The sequence below is a fragment of the Triturus cristatus genome, chromosome 6, assembly GCF_964204655.1.
Source record: "Triturus cristatus chromosome 6, aTriCri1.1, whole genome shotgun sequence".
In the NCBI taxonomy this organism is placed as follows: Eukaryota; Metazoa; Chordata; class Amphibia; order Caudata; family Salamandridae; genus Triturus; species Triturus cristatus.
In genome coordinates this window covers 79,384,944-79,408,940 of record NC_140589.1, presented here as the reverse complement: position 1 = coordinate 79,408,940, position 23,997 = coordinate 79,384,944, and the positions used below count along the sequence as shown (strand labels likewise).

General features: G+C 47.3%; 1 protein-coding gene across 3 annotated transcripts in view; it reads left to right on the top strand.

The window, feature by feature from the left end:
- LOC146813789 (cap-specific mRNA (nucleoside-2'-O-)-methyltransferase 1-like) overlaps positions 1-23,997 on the top strand; it is a 944,292-nt gene that overhangs the window by 437,691 nt on the left and 482,604 nt on the right. For all 3 annotated transcript variants that reach the window (XM_085610252.1, XM_085610251.1, XM_085610253.1), the window contains one exon: positions 5,118-5,175. In XM_085610252.1, coding sequence (XP_085466378.1) covers positions 5,118-5,175 — 58 coding nt within the window. The remainder of the gene's footprint in view (positions 1-5,117; positions 5,176-23,997) is intronic.

Below are 23,997 nucleotides of genomic sequence, written 5' to 3'. Positions count from 1 at the left end.
GATCAGGGTTAAGGGGGAGAGGTGTTTGGAAAGAGTGGGGGTTACAATGGTACAAGGGAAATGAAATCGAAAAGAGAGAAGGAGAAACGGAAGAGGAGTGGAGTGGTGCACACGCTGGTACCATGTTCAGTGCAAGTAGTTCATTGAGTCATTACTTTATCATTTGCATTCTAGTACTTGTAGTTATGATGTTTTCATGATCCGCTTCTCGCGTAACAATAGCAAGGCAAATGTGACCCTTAAATAAAAATTCAATTAGATACAAAATTGCATGTTCCCGAATGCAAGCAAACAGAATTACTGATTCCAATTAAGTGTAGCGCTTGGCTCATGAAAGCATCACCCCATTGGTACACCCGAAACACATGCACAGAAAAAACGTGGCACCTATATAAGAGCAAAAGCAGTGAATTTTGCTCTTATCAGTCCTGCAGCAAATTCTCTCTGAGGTGGCATAGCTCACATATCACATAAATGCCTCACCAGAGTAGGAGTTTAGAGAGACCATCCAACGAACACTCAGACCCGTGAGCACTGCCAGCACCAACCAGCTCCAATTGTCTATTCTGCTTACAGCTAAAGTCACTGGCCGCTAATTAGAAAGACTATCAGTAAATCTAAATTTAAATCCGTTGTCTGTTATCTCTCTTTTGACAAACGTGTTTATAATGTGAGTACTTCCGGGTCACATGGCATTGGCTGAATACAATTTTGATAGTCGAGTGGGAGGGAATACTGGTAATGTGTAAAGCGGCCTAGGATTGGAGTACTGTCAGCACCTCAAGCAATCCTAGTTCGTGTTGGCCATGGAGCTCGCACGTGCCACTCAGCATAAACACTGCCCACCTAAGTGTCCTATGATAGTGACTGGGTGCAACGAGGTTCGGATTCTGAATCATTTGCACTTTACTGGTGGATGACGTAAGGTGAAGCACTCACTGACTGTGAGAAACTGGCTCTGTATATACTGTTTCTTAATAGGTACAGGGTGTACAGAGTCCACAGACCCCAAGGGTTTAACAGAGGTTAAAGTTAGATATAACCTTACTCTTCAAAGTGGTAGCTTGGTCGAGCAGTAAGGCAATACCAGAGGACAGTGTAAAGCATCTGTTGTACACACTCAGTCAGCAAATAGTTCCACACACTCAATAACTGAACTCTAGGCCAATGGTTTGTATATAAAAAATATATGCTTGTTTTATTTTAGAACCAACACTTGGGATTAAAATATACTTCCTCGACAGGAATGTTTCATAAAAATACTTTTGTATATGCAATAGACTTTTTAGTAAACAGTTACAAGTAGTTGCAGTAGGCAACTCTATTTCTAAACACCATACATTGAGCTCAATGATAAATTCTAATTATATGCAACAGATTACTTTTTAGATTACTTTTGTAATTCCAGGCCTGGATCCTAGATCCAGTCCTGGGTCAGTTCTCAGAATCAGTTGTTGAAAGTCGACTTTGGTACTGTAATGAATTTTAACTAATATTTAGCTATTTTAAAAGTTAGCACTTAGAAAATATTTCAGAGCAAACAATCAATGATTCCCTATGGAAGGAAATTTAGGTTACAGGTACAGTAGGTTATCGTTACTTTTGTAATCCAGTACTGGGTGCCTAGACTCAGTACTGGGACCTTTATCCAAAACAGGTAAGTAATTACGTTTTCAGATGTTATACGATTTTTGAAGAATATTTAGAAATTGCAGAAATCAACACTTAGAAGAAATTTCACAGAAAAACAGTCAACGGTTTCCTATGGAGAAAAAATGAGTTAGAGGTATGTATAGTTGTGGGTACTTTTCAGAGTCCGTGCTGGGCACCAAGATCCAGCACTGGGAGCTCACCTAAGAACAGGTGAGTAAATTTGTTTTCGATACTCGGCTGATTTTTGGTGAATATTTTGAGTTTTGAAAAGTCCACACTTAGAAGAATTTTCAAGAAAAAGCCAGTCAATGTTACCCTATGAGGAAAATGAAGTTAGCGCTTTAAGGGTAAGTACTCGACTGGCAGAGTTGAAGTTCTGGGCATAGACTCAGGGGTCCCCCAGTGTCAGGTAGGTACAGTTAGTTCACCCTCAGCGGCTTCAGGGCGGCCGGGTGCAGAGAGAGTTAGGCCCAATGTTATCCTACGAGAGATAGGGGGGCCTTGGTTGGTGGCTGCTGTCTAGCAAGCCACGCGGCTGTGGCAGCTGGGCACCTGGTCACTTACTCAGGGCAAGTGGGGAAGTAGGTTAGAGTAGAGTTTTCACTGCCAGGGCCACTCTGGCGGCTGGGTGCAGGGTGCTTTTGAGCCGTCGGGCGCTCAATTGATTTCAATGGGAAATCTCCGGTTTGGAAAAAGACTGCAGGCTCGGGGACGAGGACTCTTCAGGTGCCACCACCACTTCGAGAGGTAAGTTGGGAAGTTGGAGGATAGGTAGGTACCCCGGAATTGGACACAGAGGGCTGTGGGGCGCCGGGTGCAGGGGTGCCTTTTGGTGTCGGGAAATCTTACCCTCTGTTGATCGCGGTTGGGGTGGCACTCTGTTCTGAGGCTGCAGGCTTCTTCAGGATTGTCGAGGGGGGTCCTTGGGTGCCGGACTCGGGGTCACAGTCACCGTGGGGTCGTCCTCACGGGTTTAGTTCACTCCAGCACCGGCCACGCTTGGCGGGTGCAGAGTGGGCTGGGATCGCGGTTCCGGGCTGCTGCCAGGGGTGAAAGGTAGGTTCTGAGTAGAGCCTCTACTCATGGGAGTCCCAGGGGATCAGAGTTCAAAGGTAGCCAGGTCCTCCGGGGTTTCTGAGGTTGCTGGCCACAAGAGATGCCAGGTTTGGAGCAGGAGCAGGTTCGAGGTCGACAGGCCGGTAGGGCTGGGGCCAAAGCAGTTGGTGTCTCCCTCTCCTTCGCAGCTGCAGGGCAGGTCTTCATTTCTTCTCGCTCTTCTTGTAGTTTCGGAATCTGGAATCTGGGGAAGGAAGGTTCAGGGTGCCCCTAAATACTAGATTTAGGGGCGTTACAGGTAGGTGAAGGCCAGGGACCAATGGGTCCTTGTCCTGGGGTGGGTACACCCCCTATCCTGCCTCTCTCCTGTGGGAGGGGGGCAGTAGCCTAATCCTGATAGGGTAGGGCCTCCCATCTTCAAGATGGCGAGAGCCCGGAGATGTGCTTCACCTCGCCTCCCCCACCTGAGGGGTGGGGTGGGAAGGCTGGCACATCGCCTGTCCTTGTATGGGGTTTCCGGCCAAGCTTCCCGCCAGAGTGGGGGGTTGCAGTGGCCTGGGGAAACTCCTAGAGGCGGCAGGCCTTTGAAGCTTCCCTTTGCTCATTCTGGGGGAGGAGATTTATCACCTCACCCAGGATGTGCATTGTTGCAGGCCTGGGAGAGCAGGGGCTCTCCTACCCAGGGGTCCGGCAACGTGTCTGCTGTGTGGCAGCCTGGGCAGCCTCAGAGCAGACGTGGATTGTAGGTTAGTTGTAAGGGGGCATCTCTAAGATGCCCTCTGGGGTGCTTGGTACATTAAATCCCACACTGGCATCAGTGTGGGTTTAATGTGCTGAGAAGTTTGATACCAAACTTCCCAGTCTTCAGTGTTGCCATTATGGTGCTGTGGAGCTCGTGTTTGACGAGCTCTCAGCACCATGTACTCTTAAATGGCAGCACTGCACTTACAGTGCCCGGGAATGGACCTGGGTACTGTAGGGGCACAGGGCTCCTGCGCCCACACCATGGGCATAAGGCACCCAGCCAGAGGGATGGCTGACATATGCCTTGGCAGTGTAGGTGATGGGCATGGCACACAGAGATGTGTGCCTTGTCGACTCTTCATTTTGTCCTGCACCCAGACACTCAGCCTGCAAAGGCAGTGTGTGTGTGTAAGGGTACAGGGCCCTATAAGGGTGGCACAATGTGTGCTGCAGCCCTTAGAGGCCTTCCCTGGTCACAAGGCTCTGGGTACCTAGGGTTCCATTTACCAGGGGCTGACATGTGGCCAGGGATTGCCAATTTGGAGTTTGTGTGTTTTAAGGAAGGAACATAGGCCCTGGGCACCTGATTGGCAGGAGTCCAGGGTACACTCAGTCAAAGTACATTCAGCAATTTAGCAAAAAGTGGGGGCATACCATGCAAGAAAGATGGCACTTTCTCACACTGACAAAGCAGTAATATTTGAGCCGGAGGTGAATAGCCAGCATAAGTAGGCTGTGCTATTTCATTCTCGATGGGTACGGCGGCGTTAACAGCTTGGCAATGCGCAGAGGAGGCTATTTTTCCGGGGCAGTTAGAGTTCTGTGGCAGCCCTCAACGTTTAGGGAGCTCAGTAGTAAGCTCGGGAGTTGTGTGCACGAGCGCGTGCTAAAAGAAAATTTTAAAAAAGCACGCGAGTGGTGCCCGCCCGGCGGCAAAACTGAAAGCAGGTGCAGCGTCAAAACTGAAAGCAGCTGCAGCGTCACGTCTGGCGAGTGGTGTGTGATGTGCGCGCACCATGACGAGAGAAAAACCAGATGGTGGCTGCGCGCGTAACCGCAAGCTCTAGGCCACAAGCAAAAGCGTGTGGTAGCATTTTCTGAAGCCCACTTACTAAAAGTCTCACCAGAGCAGCGAGGCCTAAAAAACAAAGCTCTTTAAAAAAAAAAAAAAAAGTTGTGTTACTGTTACAAGGTTACAGAGGTCACGACTACCCATTGAGAGTGTTAGGCTGTGTAAAAGAATAAAAATATTGCGCATTGTGTATCTTTCTAGAAGGTTTTCAGCCAGTTTTTATTTGGATAATTATTGCAACCTCTGAATGTTTCAGTTTTAAAAACAGTAAGGAGTTGTGGCTAAGAGTGTGAACAGAGCAGTTTGAAGGGTGTTAGAGAGAGGAAAAGTCACAAATAGTAGGTAGTCACTGAATTACAGGCTTTCAGATTCAGTTGAGCACATTGCAAATGAGAACAACAGTACAGCAGGCGACTTGTTTCTTTATATAAAATGTTTTTTATGTCCTTTTTTGAGCTGAGACAGCTCTGTAGTTTGTAGATTGGAATAGTATTTAAATGTGGGTTATATTTAACATAAACCAGCAGGGATGACTAGGATGTTCTTGGTGGTTGTTTTTGCAGTGCCAGTCTAATTGTCTTTCTCTTTTTAGAACCCTGAGTGAACCACGACAAGCAGACATCCGAAAAGACTGTCTACAGCTCTGGGAGGTGAGAAATTCTTGCATAGCTAAAACTGCTGTTGAGCTCTTCACTGTGACTCATTTAACTTTTAAGTATAATTTCTTTGCCTGTGGCCTACCAAATAATATGTACAGACCTGGTGTGGACTTGGTGTTAACATTTGAAGTTAATTGAAGAAAAACAACAGTAACCTGCAATATCATCATCTAGTTTGCCGGGACAGTTAATCAGCACAAAGCCTTTGGATGCCCACACTCTGGGAGTAGGCATTTTGAAATGAGCGGGGGCCTTCGGATACGATTAATTTCTGTGCAAGATAGTTTGCAGCTCTGCCAGGTGTGGACTGGTGTGTTATGTCTAGATTAAATACACTTCTGGTCTCTATGGAGCGACATTTTGGAGATATCACTACTGGGGTAATGCTCCTAAACACCTGGAGCCTGATACTAGTGAAACTGCGTCATTAAAGACCGATCTTAACGGGGACTGTTGGATCTGCATATGCCAGTCTGGAATGAGTTGCAGTATCCTAGCCTCAAGATGACGATTACTTTCTGGTAACGGTAACAAGGTATGTTTCAAACCATCTGTGCTCTCTATCCCCATTGGTGCTTCCGCGATTTCTAGGAGGTAGACATGGTTTACTGTGTTAAAAAGAGTGAGAAGAGACAACTCTGATTCATCATTTGTAGCATCGTGTTCGAGGCATGTGGGCTGCTGAATTCATATCTGTGCATAGATCGCCGCCTAGTGTTGGGTCCGGATGTTTGCACGTTGTTGTCCTGGAAGAGTTTTCGAAGTATCCTGAGATAGGTGACTCCTCCCCTGGACCACAGTGCGCATGGGCATCCTCTCCATCCTCAGATTGTTTTTTTCCGCCATTGGGTTCGGATGTGCTTATCTTGACTCAAGTTAGGAAAATTTAGTTTTCAGGCCAAAAGGCCTCTAGTTTCGTCGGTACTGTTCCCGATCGGTATCGACAGTTTACTAGCTAGTTTAGCGACTTTAACAACTTTTTCGGATCCATTATATCCGACCATCGACATCAACGATGGAATCGAGGACCCCATTCAAGCTGTGTCCTGTTTGCCACGCCAAATATCCCCATATCGACGTCCACCCGGTGTGCAACAAATGCCTCTCACCGGATCACGACGAATCAAAATGTATGGCCTGTGCCCGATTCCGATCCAAGAAGACTCTCCGGAATCGACAAGCCGCGAGACTTGAAGTGCAGCAGGCGGCACCGGCCCCGACCAACATCTTCAGCACCGAGGACGAAGATGTTGAAAGCGTGGAAAACATACCCTCCAGCCCCGCTTCCGAACACGGTTCCAGATCAGAAGACGTAGATGAAGAGCTTTTTCACAGGGAAGAAGCCAACGATGAGGTAGGAGACTACGATGAGGCCTTAGGGGCCGAAGAAAGTAGCTCTGGTGACGAGCAGGGCCTACCCATCCAAATGGAGGATATCACAGAGCGTCAGTCTACGGCTCCGGTCGAGGGATCGCCTTCGGGCCTTACCCAAGATCAATCCCGCAGTTCTTCGGCCCCGCCCTCTGGCCCGGCCTCGGACATCCAGCGAGAGCCATTATTACCCAAAAAGACTGGTTTCCCTTCCACGAAACCGAAACCAATCGTCGCACCGGTTCCACAGAAACCGAAAGTGAAAATAACACTGGTCGGCTCGAGGACCACCACACCTTCGACGCCAGCCAAAACCGTCGGCTCCGACCGCCCCAAAAGGGACTTCGGTGCCGAACTCGCTGCAGCCGATGTCGGCGCCGAGCCAAAGAAAAAGACCATCGGTACCGCCAAAGCGCCTCGGCCCCAGGCACCGAAACAATCTGCACCGACCACTAAGGTTAAAATGCCCGCTGCATCGCAATCCACCTCGAAAGCAGCGACTACGGTCCAGTCATCGGCACCGTCGACAGCTACTACCTCTCCTCGACTCGATGACCCTGTGGCTCCAAAGAAGTCCACACCTACCTCTACAGAACCACTCAGCGCCAAAGAACCGTCGGCGTTCCAGGTGCGACAAGTAGCAGCGTCTTTGCAACGCATCAGAGAAAAGGCAGCCCTCCAGGCCACATCGGGCTCCGAGCCGAAAAAGGCTCAAAAGGCACCTTCGGCTCCGACCAACACTACTTTGGCTTGCCGCCATCCACAGCGCTAAAGCTGTTCGAGATCAGAACACGTGTCACCCAGACAAGGTGTCCATCTACTGAACGCTCTCCTGCTGGGACATCACCGTCCCACTTCATCGACGCCGACACCGGCAGGCTCATGCTCCGAAAGCGGAAGATCACTTCCGAGCAGGCTCTGGACTCTTACAGGGTCCCGATAAAGCAAAAACTGCCGGTGGAATCGGAACCGGTTCTTTATGAACGCCTCCACACCTCTTACCCAGAACCACAGTCCTTCTCTCCGACGCCCTCCGACACGGACGCAGTAGAGGACTATATGGGTGACTGTAATGGCTGGATTTTCTGTTTAGATGGGATCAGCCCCCAGGGGCCCCTGTGACCCAGCCAAAACGTACTCACCTTCCCTTCTTAGATCATATTTACAATGGGTAGATATAAAGATGAATATACAGGTCGCACCTAAGAATGGGGAATGACAATATACATATATGGACTTTCTACAATATCTTATTCACATCAGTTGGCCTCGCGGTCGCCCTGACCCAGACCGTTCTACCCTAGGGCAGATCTGACACGCAATCCGGCGTGTCTACACACGGGCCTGCAGAACCCAATGCTCCCTTCTCCCAAACCGTTCGCGATCCTGCGAAACATACACGGCGGTATCCCTCCCGCCGCTCTCACTTACACACGGACTGCAATCCGGCAGTCCTACACGCTGGTAATCCTCCCCAGCGCTCTCATTAACGCCGCATATCAACGACGACCACATTCCTATGAAACATTATTAGGATGATATCTCAGCAATCTACTTAGGATAAAACTAAAATAATAACTTTGGATATGGATTCAGATTATATAGTGTACTCTGTGCTTATGACATCAAAGGTCCACTCACTCCCTCTTTATTTGATAACTATTCGTCTGATCGGGATTTCTCATCCGTTCGTCTAAACAGTGCTCAACTAGGAGCGTCATTTACCAAGATTGAACACAAGAACCAGGTACACGATAATTCTATATGAATTAGGGCATTTATTAACCATAAACATAAATCACATTACTATGCAGCATTACATTTGCACAAGAAATAAAAGAGAAAGATTAGGGTGCACGCACTATAAGAATCGGTCGGACTTCACCTGGTTAATGGGAAATCGGGACTCGGCAGTCATCTAGGCTCCTGTCTCGTCTCTGGGTCCTGGCTCGCCTTGCAGTCACCCTCGGCCGTCACAAGTACACGTCTGCACTGATAGGCTCAAACTCGTCTGCTCTCCCTCAGGACCTCGGAACCTTGCTGTTAATTAGCTACCGTCTCTCTCTCTCTCTGGGTTAGTGCGCTCCGCGCCACTTCTCGTTCAGTCTATCTTCAGAGAGTTTCGGTCTTAAATCTTTCTCCGACTTCAAAGATGGCGACTTGTCCACCATGAAAATGAATAATGGCAGAGATGCTAACGGCTAGATGCCGCCTACGGACTAACTCAAAGACTAACACCTTTGCTAATATATAAAGCCCGTTCCTTCATGGAAATTCACGGCCAGTAACCTGCCGCCCACCAAATTCTTGTACCTCCCCGTACCAAGGACACTTTCCCAGCTGGCCAGCCTGAAGTTGTGTCTTCGGAGTGGAGAAAAATACATTCCTTCGATAAGGGTCAGCCTGAACCGGTTCTCTCCAAGTGAACAACAGCTTGAAACTAAAACATCACTTTTAACCTAGAAAGCCTTCTCGAGCTACCAGGCAGAAAGCAAAATGGAGTCTGTCTCGCTTAAGGCCTACGGAGCCCATAATATGCATAGCCCCATGAGAAACAGATCGGCATGTTAGCAAATGAGTAAATCATGACTAATACTTGTATATCTAACCCCTCACTTAAATTCATAAGCCTTACTCTAAGAGAAATGGCACGAAAATGCCCTTATATCTGTCCCTGTTTATCGGCCTAATCCCTATGCTATGGGGTGATAGGCTGGAGTCACTCTCCATCATTCTCCTTCTCCAGAGAGCTGGCAAAAAGACGGCCATAACATTACACCCCTTGACTCCAGTCTATTAACCAATAACTAAACAGAGCTAACGTCAGTAGATGAATAATATGAAACAAAACTAACTGATCTACGATTTTTCGTAAGTTTAAAAAATTGTAACAGGGAGGGGACACACTGGATAAAGCAGCAAATCGCTATAAGGATGCAGACAATAATAATAACCCCTCCCAAAATTTGTCGTAAAAAATGCATGTCAGGGAGCCAGTTAAAAAGCCAGTCAAAGAAACCCTGATCTATGTGTTCCTTAATTTCTGCAGTCAAGTCGTGGAGTTTATTAATATGGGACTGGATATCTTTAGAATGGTCAGACAAATTAAAACAGCATAAACCTTCAAAGTCAGAGCAGTCATGCCCGTGTTTTAACAGCAAATAATCGATGGCCGCACGATTTTGCAAAATAGCTCTACGTTCACCTTGGGAATCTAACAATAAGTCTGACAAAACAGTAGAAGTTTGGTTGAGCGACTTGACCATCCAGCAGGCCATCTTGCCTATTGTTTTAGCATTATAAACGGCCAATGCAGGAACACCAATAATAGAAAAAGCTAAACCAAGATATTCTGAACTGGAAAAAAGATGAACAGAGGAATCACAATCTTCATGTAAGGACATCGAGTCACGAACAATACGGGAATGTGAAGGAGGATGTGAAGAAAACATTAACAAACTTAATCTAGTGATGGCACACGGGCCACCAGAAATATTCGCAGGAATATAGGGCCAAGAGGAATTCCCGCATGAAAAGAGCCATCCAGCTGGTAACAACATCGAACGATAATGGCTAGTGGCCACAACTAAACGTTTGCAAGTCATATTGTTCTTCACTGAAAAACATGAATTAGGAAGTCTTTGTGTACAGAGCAAACGTTGATGAAACGAAAAAACAGTAGCGGCTTGGAGTTTCAACCGCAGACATTCAGAGATGGCCTTAGGATTGCAGGTCATCATAAAGCAAAGGTCACCAGGGGCAATATTAAAAGTAGTAATTCTGGAATTAATAAGGACATCCTGGTCTGGAAGAAGAGTACATGAGGGACAAAATTCATGGGCCAAGAAGTCGCCCAAAATGACATTAGGTCGGGCATTGGACACATTAAATACATGATGAAGGGTTTCAGTAGATGCAGGGACAGCAACCAAGCAGGTCGATAAAATGTCAGTAACTGATTTCATGGGGGTAAGGCAAAAGTGCGGAGAGTTCGTCACTCGCTTCGCGAGTGTGATCCAAAAATTGGAGGACTTCTGCCACGCGGATCGCGTGGCTCTTGTTATCCCATCAGTCGGCGTCGGTAGATGCTCTCCTCTCCCGGCGTAGCAAGCCAAAAGGAGTCCAACGACGACACATCCTGCAGCAGCAGTCCAAAGAATGATCTGAAAGAATACAAACACAGGCCTTAATTATTCTCGTAAATAACATTTGTCAGCCGGGACAGTTTCCCAGCCATCTTTCCCTGGCTTCATCACCAGAACGGTGTTGTCATGACCGGTCGCAATAATATCAGCCTGTTCAGGAGGACTTTTAGGCGATTGCACCCATATTTTAGCTCCAGGAAGATCAGATGATCCGAAGCCGTGTTGTCCACGCACAGTTAGCAACGTTGGGGCAGAGCCTTTTTTGATCTCACCACTGAAGACAGGCATAATCAATAGCTGAGCAACACGGTCAGACTTTTTGATAAACAAATCCATCTCACTGCTATTAAGCAAGAGAATCTTAATCTCTCCCTGATAATCACTGTCGATCACACCACCAAGGACTTGAACACCTTTTAGGGCCAGGCCAGATCTAGGGGCAATTAATCCAAAACTACCGGCAGGTATAGAGACACCTATGCCAGTTTCAACAATTATTCGATCTTTTCCTGGGAAGTGTACATCATTTAAAGCATGCAGGTCGAGGCCTGCGGAACCTGGGGTTGCTCTACAAGGAGCCAAAGCACCGGGGGTAATTTCCCAATATGTGACAGTGGTAGCAACAGAATTAGGTTTCGCATCAATACGTGGAGGAAACAAACGCATCAAAGGAGATTCAGCATGCAACAAAGGACGATTATTCAGAATCAATAAAGCTTGAAGTAGGACATCTCTCCACTGGCTGTAACGGTCATCAGTCAACTTACGCAACTGTTCTTTCAACAAGCCATTCATTCTCTCAATCAGTCCTGAAGCTTGTGGATAATATGGAACATGAAATACCCAGTCGATATTGTTTTCCATACAGTATTCCTGCACCAATCTTCCACGAAAGTGGGATGCATTGTCTGATTGAATTTGGAAAGGGACACCATAATATAAAATAATCAGCTCCAGGGTTTTAATGGTATTTACTTGGGTAGCATTCTTGCAAGGAAAAGCGACCAAAAGGCCACTATAAGTATCAACTACTGTACAAATGTATTGACAATTTCTGCTCATGGGGAGCGGACCAATATAATCAATCTGCCAAATTTGGGCGGGCAATTTACCTCGATATAAGTGACCTCGAACAATTTGAGGCACCTCTTTCTTTCTAGAGTGTTGGCAAATGGGACAATGTAGAATGGCATCTTTAATTAAAGAAAAGGGAATATGAATTCCTCTATCAGCAGCCCACCTGTTAGTGGCTTTCTCTCCAAAATGTCCTGCCTTCTGATGGGCCCATTTCGCCAATCCTGCCAAATCAGAATCTTGCATGTCAACCACTGCCTCAGAAATTTTAGACTGTTCATCTGCAATGTTATGGAAAAATTTGTCAAGGGAATCGATTGGAGTATGAGCATCCACGTGAAAGATTGTTACAGTACTGTGTGGAAGCAGTTCCCAAATGTCTTGCCACAATTCTTTACCCCATAATTCTTTGGAGTGCAATTCCCAATTGTGCGAGTGCCATGTAGGCAACCATACCGCTAGTCCATTAGCAGTGGACCAAGAATCAGTAAAAATATGACATGTACCTGGTAACTCCTGTTTCAAAACTTGGTAAACTGCATAGAGTTCGGCGTACTGACTACTCTTACCGTCTCCAGTGGTGCTCAATAATTTTTGTGTAAGTGGATTGTACGATACTGCTTTCCAATGTCTCTTGTCACCAATAAATTTCGCAGAACCATCCGTAAACCACACATGTTTTCTATCCTCCACGGACAGATCATCAAATGATTTACCCCACTTCACAGGGGACTCCTGCACTACGGGAACCGAACACTCACTTTCGGCCTCATTGGAGGGCGCCTGCGCCACTCGCTCATGTAAAACCGCCACACCTTTCGGACCCACACGTGCCCTGTCCTGAATGTACCATTTCCATTTAATCACACTAGCCTCCTGAGCATGTCCAATTCGATGGGACTTCGGTGAACTCAAAACCCACTGCATGATGGGAATTTCAGGCCTCAAAACCACAGCACGGCCTAAAGTCAATTGCTCGGTATCCACCAGAGCCCAGTAACAAGCAAGCAACTGTTTTTCAAAAGGTGAGTAACGCTCACCAGCCTCTGGCAATTTTTTGGACCAAAAACCTAATGGCACTTTTTGTCTGCCCTGCTTTTGCCATAAACTCCAATTGGCATACAGACCTTCCACAGACACATTCAAATCAACATCACCGTCACTCACAGGCCACAAATCCAAAGCATACTGAATAGCTTCTTTAGCCAAAGTAAAAGCAGTTTGTTGAGGTTCACCCCACTCAAACGCATTCTTTTTACGAGTGACTCGGTACAGTGGAGCCAAGATTTGACTCAAATGGGGAATATGTTGGCGCCAGAATCCAAACAACCCAATGAAGGACTGCGCCTCTTTCCTATTTCTGGGAACAGCAAAGTCAAGTATTTTACGTTTAACTTGTGGGATCACCTCTCTGTGACCCTCATGCCAATTGATTCCTAAAAATTTTACAGCTTGAGATGGAGTTTGTAATTTGTCAGGATTGATTTCCCAACCCTTTGCCCGCAAACAATCAATAATCTGATCCAAATGAGACTGTACCTGATCTTGTGTATCACCTTGAATCAAAACGTCGTCAATATAATGACAAATCTGAACTTGTGTATTTGTGGGCACTTCAGACAAATGTTCCGCCACCAGCCGGTGACAGATCGTAGGACTATGTACATAGCCTTGAGGAAGACTTCGGAATGTCATTTGACGTCCATTCCATGTAAAACTGAATTGTTCCTGGCATTCGGGGGCAATTGGAATCGAAAAGAATGCATTAGCAATATCGATAGAAGCATACCATGTACCTGGATGCTTTTGAATTCTCTCAATCAATGTAACAATGTCAGGCACTGCCACAGTCAATTTAGGTGTATGTTTGTTCAATTCTCGATAATCAACAGTCATGCGCCAAGAGTTGTCACTTTTGCGCACGGGCCAAACAGGATTATTCCAAGCGGATGTGACCGGAGTAATGACTCCTGCGTCAACCAAATCCTGAATCGTAGCTGTAATTTCTTCATGACCACCTGGGATGCGATATTGTTTTTGAGAAATCACTTTCGTCGCTAAAGGGATCTTAATAGGTGGCATGCGTAAACGGCCAACCCGTACGGGTCTGGTCGAAATGTACTGTCTAGTACCAAACTGATAGTAACCATCATCCAAATGCAAAGTCATACCTTTCAAAATGTCAATTCCAATAATATATTCCAAAAGTGGCACAACCAACACAGAGTATTCCCTACGAGGAATCCTACCAATTTTAATCTCAAGTGCAGTTTGAACTGCGGGTGTTTCTTTGCCACCCAGGCCGGTAATTGTGAAAGACTGTCCATGAAATTTCTTTGACTTACCATGAATTAAAGTGGCCTCCGCCCCAGTATCAACTAACGCTCGGGCCCTTTGGATATTACGATGTTTCCAAAAAATCTCAATATCTACATATGGTCTGTAATCTCTGTGGGCCCACCTGCGTACTGGAGCTCGACCTATTTCCTAGTCATTTTTCCCGCGTTCCGTCAACCAAGACAGATCAGGGTGGATGTTTTCAGTTTTCTTTGGTATTAGGATTTCTTGTTCATATCCGTCTCCAGTACGAGACGGATTAGTATCATGTTCAAAAAGTTGTGAATTACAGTCAGAGAGTCTATTACGATCCTCCCTCCTTCGTATATCAGGGGAATAACTCCTTGCATCTCTATGTCTGCCAGAACCACGATCATCCCTTCCCCTGTCACGATCATCCTCTCTTCCCCTCCCATCACTACGACGGGGGGAACCACCACGTTCTTGGCGCCGGTCATCACGGCGATCAGAATTCACACGTCGTCTCTCATCACCACTGTCATCCGAACCACGATCATAATCATTCTTTCGCACACGACGGGCACCTTCCTTCCGATCCAAACCACGCTTACGAAACATATCCCATAGGATATTATTAGGTTCACCATCGATCTCTACCCGTTTGACACCATCAGCAATGAGAGCAAGAAACATGTCACGTCTAGAGAACTTATAGTCCCCTCCAGTACGACCCTCAGGTCGGGATTGTCTTTCAGGTTTAAACCAATCACCCAGCTCACCAAGCTGACGAACAGACTCAAGCACAGCAGACAAAGGATTGCCAGTTTGATTAATCAACAATGTCATCATGACCTGCTTGTAAGCAACAGGAGAAGTACGTATAATGCGGTTACGCACGGAAGATGTTAACAAACCATCCAATAACCTGTCAGCAGTACTGAGGAAGATACACGTTTTCATGACTTCTTCCTTTAAACGTTGCGACGCATCGCGCAGAGTGTACCACGGCTTTTCGTCAGAGGGCCAATCAGACTCCGTTGGATATTTATGATTACAGCCATCAGACGCAAGCTGGAGCAAAGAAGATTGGACATTACCATTAAAATTCCGAAAATGGTCCTGAATAGTAGAATCAGAACTCAAAGAGCAAAATCGTAAGCAATCAACAGCATCGAGCATAATACCGGAAGCGCCAAGCTCATAAAGACGCACCATCCAGGTAAGTAAGGCCTCACCAGGCCGTTGTTTAAATCGTTGCAGGATATCACTAATCTCCTGCTGAGTAAAATCTTCAAGACAGTCAAGAGCGATACCACCCGGATTACCAGGGGCTTGTTGTAATTTCCGTCGAAAGATCGGATGAGCAGAAACTGCGGGAAGAGCTTCCGAGGAAGCCCGCATCTTAGATTTAACAGAACAATCAGGGCAAGCTACGTCATCCACACGGGAAGAACGAGCACGGTCAGAATCGGGAGTCAAATCAATGCACGAAGCAGATTTACAATCACGTCCGGAGCGAGAAGACTCGCGCTTGTCACCCTCCTCCGCCGAGGAGTCAGAAGTATGAGAATCCCAGATATTACCGTCCCACTCATCGGGGTTCCAATCCATTCCAGCTTTCGCTACAAGCATACGCACTTTGCGGGACGACACGCGCCCACGACGATGTTTATATTTATATCGTGCAATACGGACCGCAGCTCTTTCGGCAATGGTCTGATATGTTTCAAGTTTGTCGGCAAGCAGTTTATTTTGACAACGTAAAAGAGTATGCGCATTTTGCAACTCAACACACCGTACTTCCGTATCTTGAAATTGTTTCTGTAGTCGAACAAACTTCTCATGTAAAATTCTGTATGCATTAAGAATAATCCAACCTCTGCGTCCTAAAATAGGAAGCTCATCGCCTTTCACTATTGGCGCTTTCTGTAGGCATGAAATCACATCGGCAGGCTCCGCCTGCTCCAAGCATGAAGACCAATTTTCACTCAAACCAGTAGAATCAGCCCACTCACGGGCTAAAGCCTCATAAGGCGTAGACTCCCAGCCGGGAATCTGAATCGGTAATTTAAAAACCGACGGAGATTTTTTAGGAAACATGTTAACACGCAAAAACAACAACAAAAAAAGTATATACACAATTATAAACAAAATTTTATACGTACAAGCCGAGCGCAAACCAACGAGATCAAAACAAAACAATGCACACAGGCTTCGTAAACAGTTCGTGACGCCAGATGTAATGGCTGGATTTTCTGTTTAGATGGGATCAGCCCCCAGGGGCCCCTGTGACCCAGCCAAAACGTACTCACCTTCCCTTCTTAGATCATATTTACAATGGGTAGATATGAAGATGAATATACAGGTCGCACCTAAGAATGGGGAATGACAATATACATATATGGACTTTCTACAATATCTTATTCACATCAGTTGGCCTCGCGGTCGCCCTGACCCAGACCGTTCTACCCTAGGGCAGATCTGACACGCAATCCGGCGTGTCTACACACGGGCCTGCAGAACCCAATGCTCCCTTCTCCCAAACCGTTCGCGATCCTGCGAAACATACACGGCGGTATCCCTCCCGCCGCTCTCACTTACACACGGACTGCAATCCGGCAGTCCTACACGCTGGTAATCCTCCCCAGCGCTCTCATTAACGCCGCATATCAACGACGACCACATTCCTATGAAACATTATTAGGATGATATCTCAGCAATCTACTTAGGATAAAACTAAAATAATAACTTTGGATATGGATTCAGATTATATAGTGTACTCTGTGCTTATGACATCAAAGGTCCACTCACTCCCTCTTTATTTGATAACTATTCGTCTGATCGGGATTTCTCATCCGTTCGTCTAAACAGTGCTCAACTAGGAGCGTCATTTACCAAGATTGAACACAAGAACCAGGTACACGATAATTCTATATGAATTAGGGCATTTATTAACCATAAACATAAATCACATTACTATGCAGCATTACATTTGCACAAGAAATAAAAGAGAAAGATTAGGGTGCACGCACTATAAGAATCGGTCGGACTTCACCTGGTTAATGGGAAATCGGGACTCGGCAGTCATCTAGGCTCCTGTCTCGTCTCTGGGTCCTGGCTCGCCTTGCAGTCACCCTCGGCCGTCACAAGTACACGTCTGCACTGATAGGCTCAAACTCGTCTGCTCTCCCTCAGGACCTCGGAACCTTGCTGTTAATTAGCTACCGTCTCTCTCTCTCTCTGGGTTAGTGCGCTCCGCGCCACTTCTCGTTCAGTCTATCTTCAGAGAGTTTCGGTCTTAAATCTTTCTCCGACTTCAAAGATGGCGACTTGTCCACCATGAAAATGAATAATGGCAGAGATGCTAACGGCTAGATGCCGCCTACGGACTAACTCAAAGACTAACACCTTTGCTAATATATAAAGCCCGTTCCTTCATGGAAATTCACGGCCAGTAACCTGCCGCCCACCAAATTCTTGTACCTCCCCGTACCAAGGACACTTTCCCAGCTGGCCAGCCTGAAGTTGTGTCTTCGGAGTGGAGAAAAATACATTCCTTCGATAAGGGTCAGCCTGAACCGGTTCTCTCCAAGTGAACAACAGCTTGAAACTAAAACATCACTTTTAACCTAGAAAGCCTTCTCGAGCTACCAGGCAGAAAGCAAAATGGAGTCTGTCTCGCTTAAGGCCTACGGAGCCCATAATATGCATAGCCCCATGAGAAACAGATCGGCATGTTAGCAAATGAGTAAATCATGACTAATACTTGTATATCTAACCCCTCACTTAAATTCATAAGCCTTACTCTAAGAGAAATGGCACGAAAATGCCCTTATATCTGTCCCTGTTTATCGGCCTAATCCCTATGCTATGGGGTGATAGGCTGGAGTCACTCTCCATCATTCTCCTTCTCCAGAGAGCTGGCAAAAAGACGGCCATAACAGTGACGACCCCATCTACCCCAGGGATATGGACCCTGAAGGCCAGCAGGACCCTGATCAAGTATGGGATGACCCTGTAGACCCAGGTGCCGCTCTGAATACACAGGACACGCAGCTTTATGGCGCAAAAACGTCTCCCACAGAGGACACTGCTGCATTCAACGCCCTCATTGAACGTGCAGCAGCCAATCATGGTGTGCAACTCCACTCAGACACAATCGAGGACGATTTCTTGGTGGACACTTTCGCATCCTCAGAGAGGACTGTAAAGACTCTGCCCATGTTGAAAGGTGTCCTCAAGCCAGCAAAAGACATTTTCAAAGAAACCACCAGGGCACGGGTAATAAACCCCAGGATCGACAAAAAATACAAGCCCGCACCTGGGGACCCTACGTACATTAGAGGCCAGTTACCTCTGGACTCCATCGTAGTTGCCAATGCTCGCAAACGGGCACACTCGCAGTCAACTGGTGATGCTCCTCCCCCGGACAAAGAGTCCAAGGTGCTAGAGACCTCCGGCAAAAGGATTGCAGCCCAGGTGGCAAACATATGGCGCATTGCCAATACGCAGGCGCTCCTAGCTCGCTACGATCGCTCACACTATGACACGTTAGAGACCCTACTCCAACATTTACCAGACGAGTACAAAGAGGCAGCGGAGCTCCTCATCAGGGAGGGACAACTTCTCACAAACGCATCCATTAAGTGTGCACTGGATGCCGCTGACACAGCTGCAAGAGCAATAAACACCAGCGTCATGCTGAGACGACACGCCTGGTTACGAATCTCCGGGTTCAAACCTGAGGTTCAAAATAACATCCTCAATCAGCTCGTCAACCCTGACTACTTATTCGGACCAGAGGTTGACACCACCCTAGAAAAAATAAAAAAAGACACAGACACTGCAAAGTCAATGGGGGCTCTGCAAACGCAGACATTTCGTAGTGGCTCCTTTCGTCGCCCCGGAAATAGAGGAGCAGGTAGAGGACAGGGGTCACAGCAAACCTACAATAAAGGGGGCACACAAAGTACCTATGATAAAAACACCCGAGGTGGATATCGTGGCTCCAGCACAAAGGGCAGAGGACGCGGTTACGGCAATACCAGGTCCTCCCCCAAAAACAAACAGTGACGCCCTCTCCCTTCCCCCCAACCACATAACACCTGTCGGGGGAAGACTCCAGCGGTTCCTGTCCACGTGGACTACCATCACCACGGACAGGTGGGTCAAAGATGTTATCCAACACGGTTACTGCCTCGAACTAACCTCCACTCCACCCACAATACCGCCAAAACACCGTCCTATGTCCTCAGAGCACTTAACGTTATTACAGCAGGAAGTGCTAAGTATGCTGCAAAAAGGCGCAATAGAGGTCGTGCCCGTCCACCAGCAGGGAACAGGGGTGTACTCTCTGTACTTCTTAATACCAAAAAAGGACGGGTCACTCAGACCTATACTAGTCCTGAGACCCCTCAACCACTACATTCTCTCAGAGCATTTCCATATGCTCACCCTACAGCAGGTTCTCCCGCTGCTCAGACAGGGAGACTTCCTAGCCACACTAGACCTCAAAGGTGCGTACTTCCACATCCCCATACACCCGTCACACAGGAAATATCTCCGGTTCACTATTCAGGGGCAGCACTACCAATTCAAAGTCCTTCCCTTCGGCGTGACAACAGCACCCAGAGTTTTCACAAAGTGCCTAGCTATTGTGGCCGCACATCTACGGAGGCAACACATACACGTCTACCCTTACCTAGACGACTGGCTTGTTCAGGCAAAGTCAGCCCAGCAATGTGCCAGCCACATGTCCTGCACCATTCACCTTCTTCACAGTCTGGGATTCTCACTAAATTACCCAAAATCTCATCTCCAGCCGGCACACGTACAACAGTACCTAGGTGCGACCATAGACACTCTGGCAGCCACAGCTCAGCCAAATCTAGTGAGGATCAACAGCATACAAATGCTGATTTCAAAGTTCAAACCCCAACACTCCCTTCCTGCGCGAGTGTTCATGCAGCTGATAGGCATGATGGCCTCCTGCATTTTCATAGTCCCGCACGCGAGACTACATATGCGCCCGCTTCAGGAGTGCTTAGCACGCCAATGGAATCAGGCTCACGGGCAATTAAAAGACCTAGTGTTGGTAAGCGGTCGGGCATACAACTCTCTGCATTGGTGGAATCCACAAAACCTTTGCAAGGGCCGACCGTTCCACGAGCCTGTTCCACAAATAATACTGACAGCGGACGCGTCTCTCCAGGGATGGGGAGCTCATGTACTCAATTACACAGTGCAGGGACTATGGACAATACAACAAAAGAAGATGCACATCAACCTTCTAGAACTGATGGCAATCTTCCTGGCCATGAAAGCCTTCAAGGTACACTTGTGCAACAAAGTCGTGTTGATCCGGACGGACAACATGACTGCCATGTACTACATACAGAAGCAGGGAGGAACGCACTCTCCACAGTTGTCTCATCTGGCTCAGAGCATGTTGAAGTGGGCCATTCAGAGGAACATATTCCTCATGGCGGAACACCTCCCCGGCAAGGACAACCAGATGGCGGATCTGCTCAGCAGACACAGCCACCAGATGCACGAGTGGGAGCTACACCCGTCAGTACTCCAACCGTACTTCCAACAGTGGGGTCATCCAGAGATAGACCTATTCGCCACAAGCGAAAACGCAAAATGCCAAAGCTTTGCTGCCAGGTTCCCACATCCACAGTCGCAGGGCAATGCGATATGGATGAACTGGTCCGGCAGATTTGCGTACGCTTTTCCCCCAGCGCCGTTGATACCGCTGGTGGCACGCAAACTGCGACAACACTCACTGACACTCATCCTGGTTGCTCCAACATGGGCACGCCAGCCATGGTACACCACCCTTCTGGAACTTTCCGTGGTGCCGCATCAAAGGCTACGGATCAAATCCGCGCATTTAACGCAGAACCATGGAGAAATTCAGCACCCAGATCCGCAACAGCTGAACCTGGCAATCTGGCTCCTGAAGTCCTAGAGTTTGGCTACCTAAACCTGCCACCTGACTGTATGGAGATCATTAAGGAAGCTAGGAGACCCACTACCAGAGCTTGCTATGCAGCCAAATGGAAGAGGTTTGTCATTTATTGCAACAACAATGACATTAACCCGCTAGACGCATCCATTCAAAACATAATCTGTTACCTATTACACCTATACCGATGCAATCTGGCATACACCTCGATACGTATCCATTTGACCGCAATAGCAGCTAGCAGCCTATCTCCAAAACAGGCAGCACCTCTCTTTATTCAGAGTGCCTGCCATCAAAGCCTTCTTGGAGGGACTTAAACGAGTAATTCCCCCAAGACACCCACCAGCACCAGTGTGGAACCTCAACTTGGTCCTCACCCGACTGATGGGTCCACCCTTTGAACCTCTCCACTCATGTGAGATTCAATTCCTCACCTGGAAAGTAGCTTTCCTAGTGGCAATCACTTCGTTAAGAAGAGTTAGTGAACTCCAGGCACTAACCATTCAAGAGCCATTCATACAAATTCATACCAACAGGGTCGTACTACGTACTAACCCCAAATTCATGCCTAAAGTAATATCGCAGTTCCACATGAATCAAACTATTGAACTGCCCGTTTTCTTTCAGAATCCACAAAATGTCGCTGAAAGAATGCTCCATACACTAGATGTCAAAAGAGCCCTCCTGTACTATATAGACAGAACTAAGCACTTTAGGAAGACAAAACAACTTTTCGTTGCCTTTTCTCCACAACACAAAGGCAACTCCATCTCCAAAGCAGGTATAGCCAGATGGATCGTTAAGTGTATTCAAATTTGCTATCAAAAGGCTAAACGTACATTAACGATTCCCCCACGAGCCCACTCAACACGTAAGTTAGGGGCGTCCATGGCTTTCCTGGGAAACATTCCTTTACAGGATATATGTAAAGCAGCCACATGGTCCACTATACATACATTTACCAAACACTATTGTGTAGATGCACACTCAAAACAGCAGGCAGCTGTAGGACAGGCTGTTCTCAAAACTCTTTTTCAGACCGCTGCAGCTGGCACTGGTGGCCGCCGCTAATGGGAGGTACTGCTATGTATTCTATGCACAGATATGAATTCAGCAGCCCACATGCCTCGAACTGAATATGCTACTTACCAGTATGCATCTGTTCTTGGCATGTAGGGCTGCTGACATTCATATCGCCCACCCTCCTCCCCGGCGCCTGTAGCAGCTGCAGCTCTCAGAATTACTGTATAGCATGGTCATCACTTTCTGTATCTACTCCATCACTGCCACAATGGCGAAAAACAATCTGAGGATGGAGAGGATGCCCATGCGCACTGTGGTCCAGGGGAGGAGTCACCTATCTCAGGATACTTCGAAGACTCTTCCAGGACAACAACGTGCAAACATCCGGACCCAACACTAGGCGGCGATCTATGCACAGATATGAATGTCAGCAGCCCTACATGCCAAGAACAGATGCATACTGGTAAGTAGCATATTCAATCCTCTGTGACTACCGATCTGAAACTTTTATGGAAATTTTGTAAGGATGCTGGTCTCAAGATAGTTCATAGCTCAAGTTTCAAGGGCTTTTGCTAAGTTGCTAAGATGGATAGAGCGCAAAAGATTGCTTAGGATTTTTTGACTCACACCTGTGGAGTTTTTTTGTTTTTTTTTAAAGACTAGGTGTGACCAGTCCAATTTTCAAACTGGTAGAGTCATGAAGTCGTTGGCTGTGTTAGTGTCAGTCAAATATGCAGTGATAATCTGGTACTTTTGTAATCATCTCCTAAAAGTTTCTATTTTGTTGATATTTTGCTGGTTAAGATCTTTTGTACTATGTCTTTTATTGAGGTGGAGAAAGAAAAACAAAGAAGTTTGAGAATTTAAAGAGGCTTCTGTACTATTTGAGAAGTCAAGTGTCTCTAGAAGCGAGTGTGGTAGACTTACTGTTGGGGGTGATCTGGATTAGAAACTCAGATCCAATTCAAAACAGTAAATTATCTTAATTTAGAGGTAGGAGGAGGAGCCAAGATGGCGATCGGGACGGCAGCGTAGGCTCCCGGCTCCGTGAACCTCCACATCCAGCACAGATATCCTGCATGATATCCTTAGCCTGCGCTACATGCCCGTGTTGGTGGTTGAGAGCGGCAACCGATCGTGTGATTCTGAAGTTTCTGGCGGCGGTACCGCCGGAGAAATGTTCATTTGAAGTTTGCGGCCTGTGCAACCCTGGAACCGGGACCTCGGGTGGACAACATGGCCGGGTAGCAGTTCAACAACAGCGGCCATTGGTGACCGGGTGGAGTCGGAATACCGGAGCGGTGCGAATATTGGCCTGAATTTCGCTGTGGTCATTCCTACCACTGAGCGTAGCGGAACGAGTGCATGCCCGAGGTGGCAATTCCAAGACTCCTCGGTAATTGCCTGAGCCCTCGCCAGTGAGCTGCTCGGACGCTGCCTGTAACTCGTCCCGATTTTCGCGGGCTACTCCCGTATTTTCGCGGGTACTGGTCCAGGGTGAGGATGGCTGTTGCCTGTGACCACACACTGGATATATATTTTGCCTGCCCCCGGAACCCTGTTTGCAGTGACATGGAACTTGATGCGCTTGTGCCTGAGTCCCGGTCCCAATCTGGGGTGGAACTACCCTGCGGCCATCTTGATAGGATGGAGTCTATCATCCTATATACTGGGTCTCAGCAAGATTGGGAGTGTGTGGCTAAGAGGAGCGTAGCGGAGCGGGCGCAGGGAGCTGTGCTGGGGTACGGTGACCTTCTCGAAGCTCTCGGTGCCCTTCATTCCACCCTGGTTCACGGCACCCGGGTATTGGGGAGAAAGCTTGATGGTATTGCGTCAGCGTCGGAACAGTTGCGATCTGCCTGTCCCCAGGTACACAAGGATTTGTTTCACTTCACACAGGAAGAAAGTGTCGTGGCCGCCCCTGTGAATAGG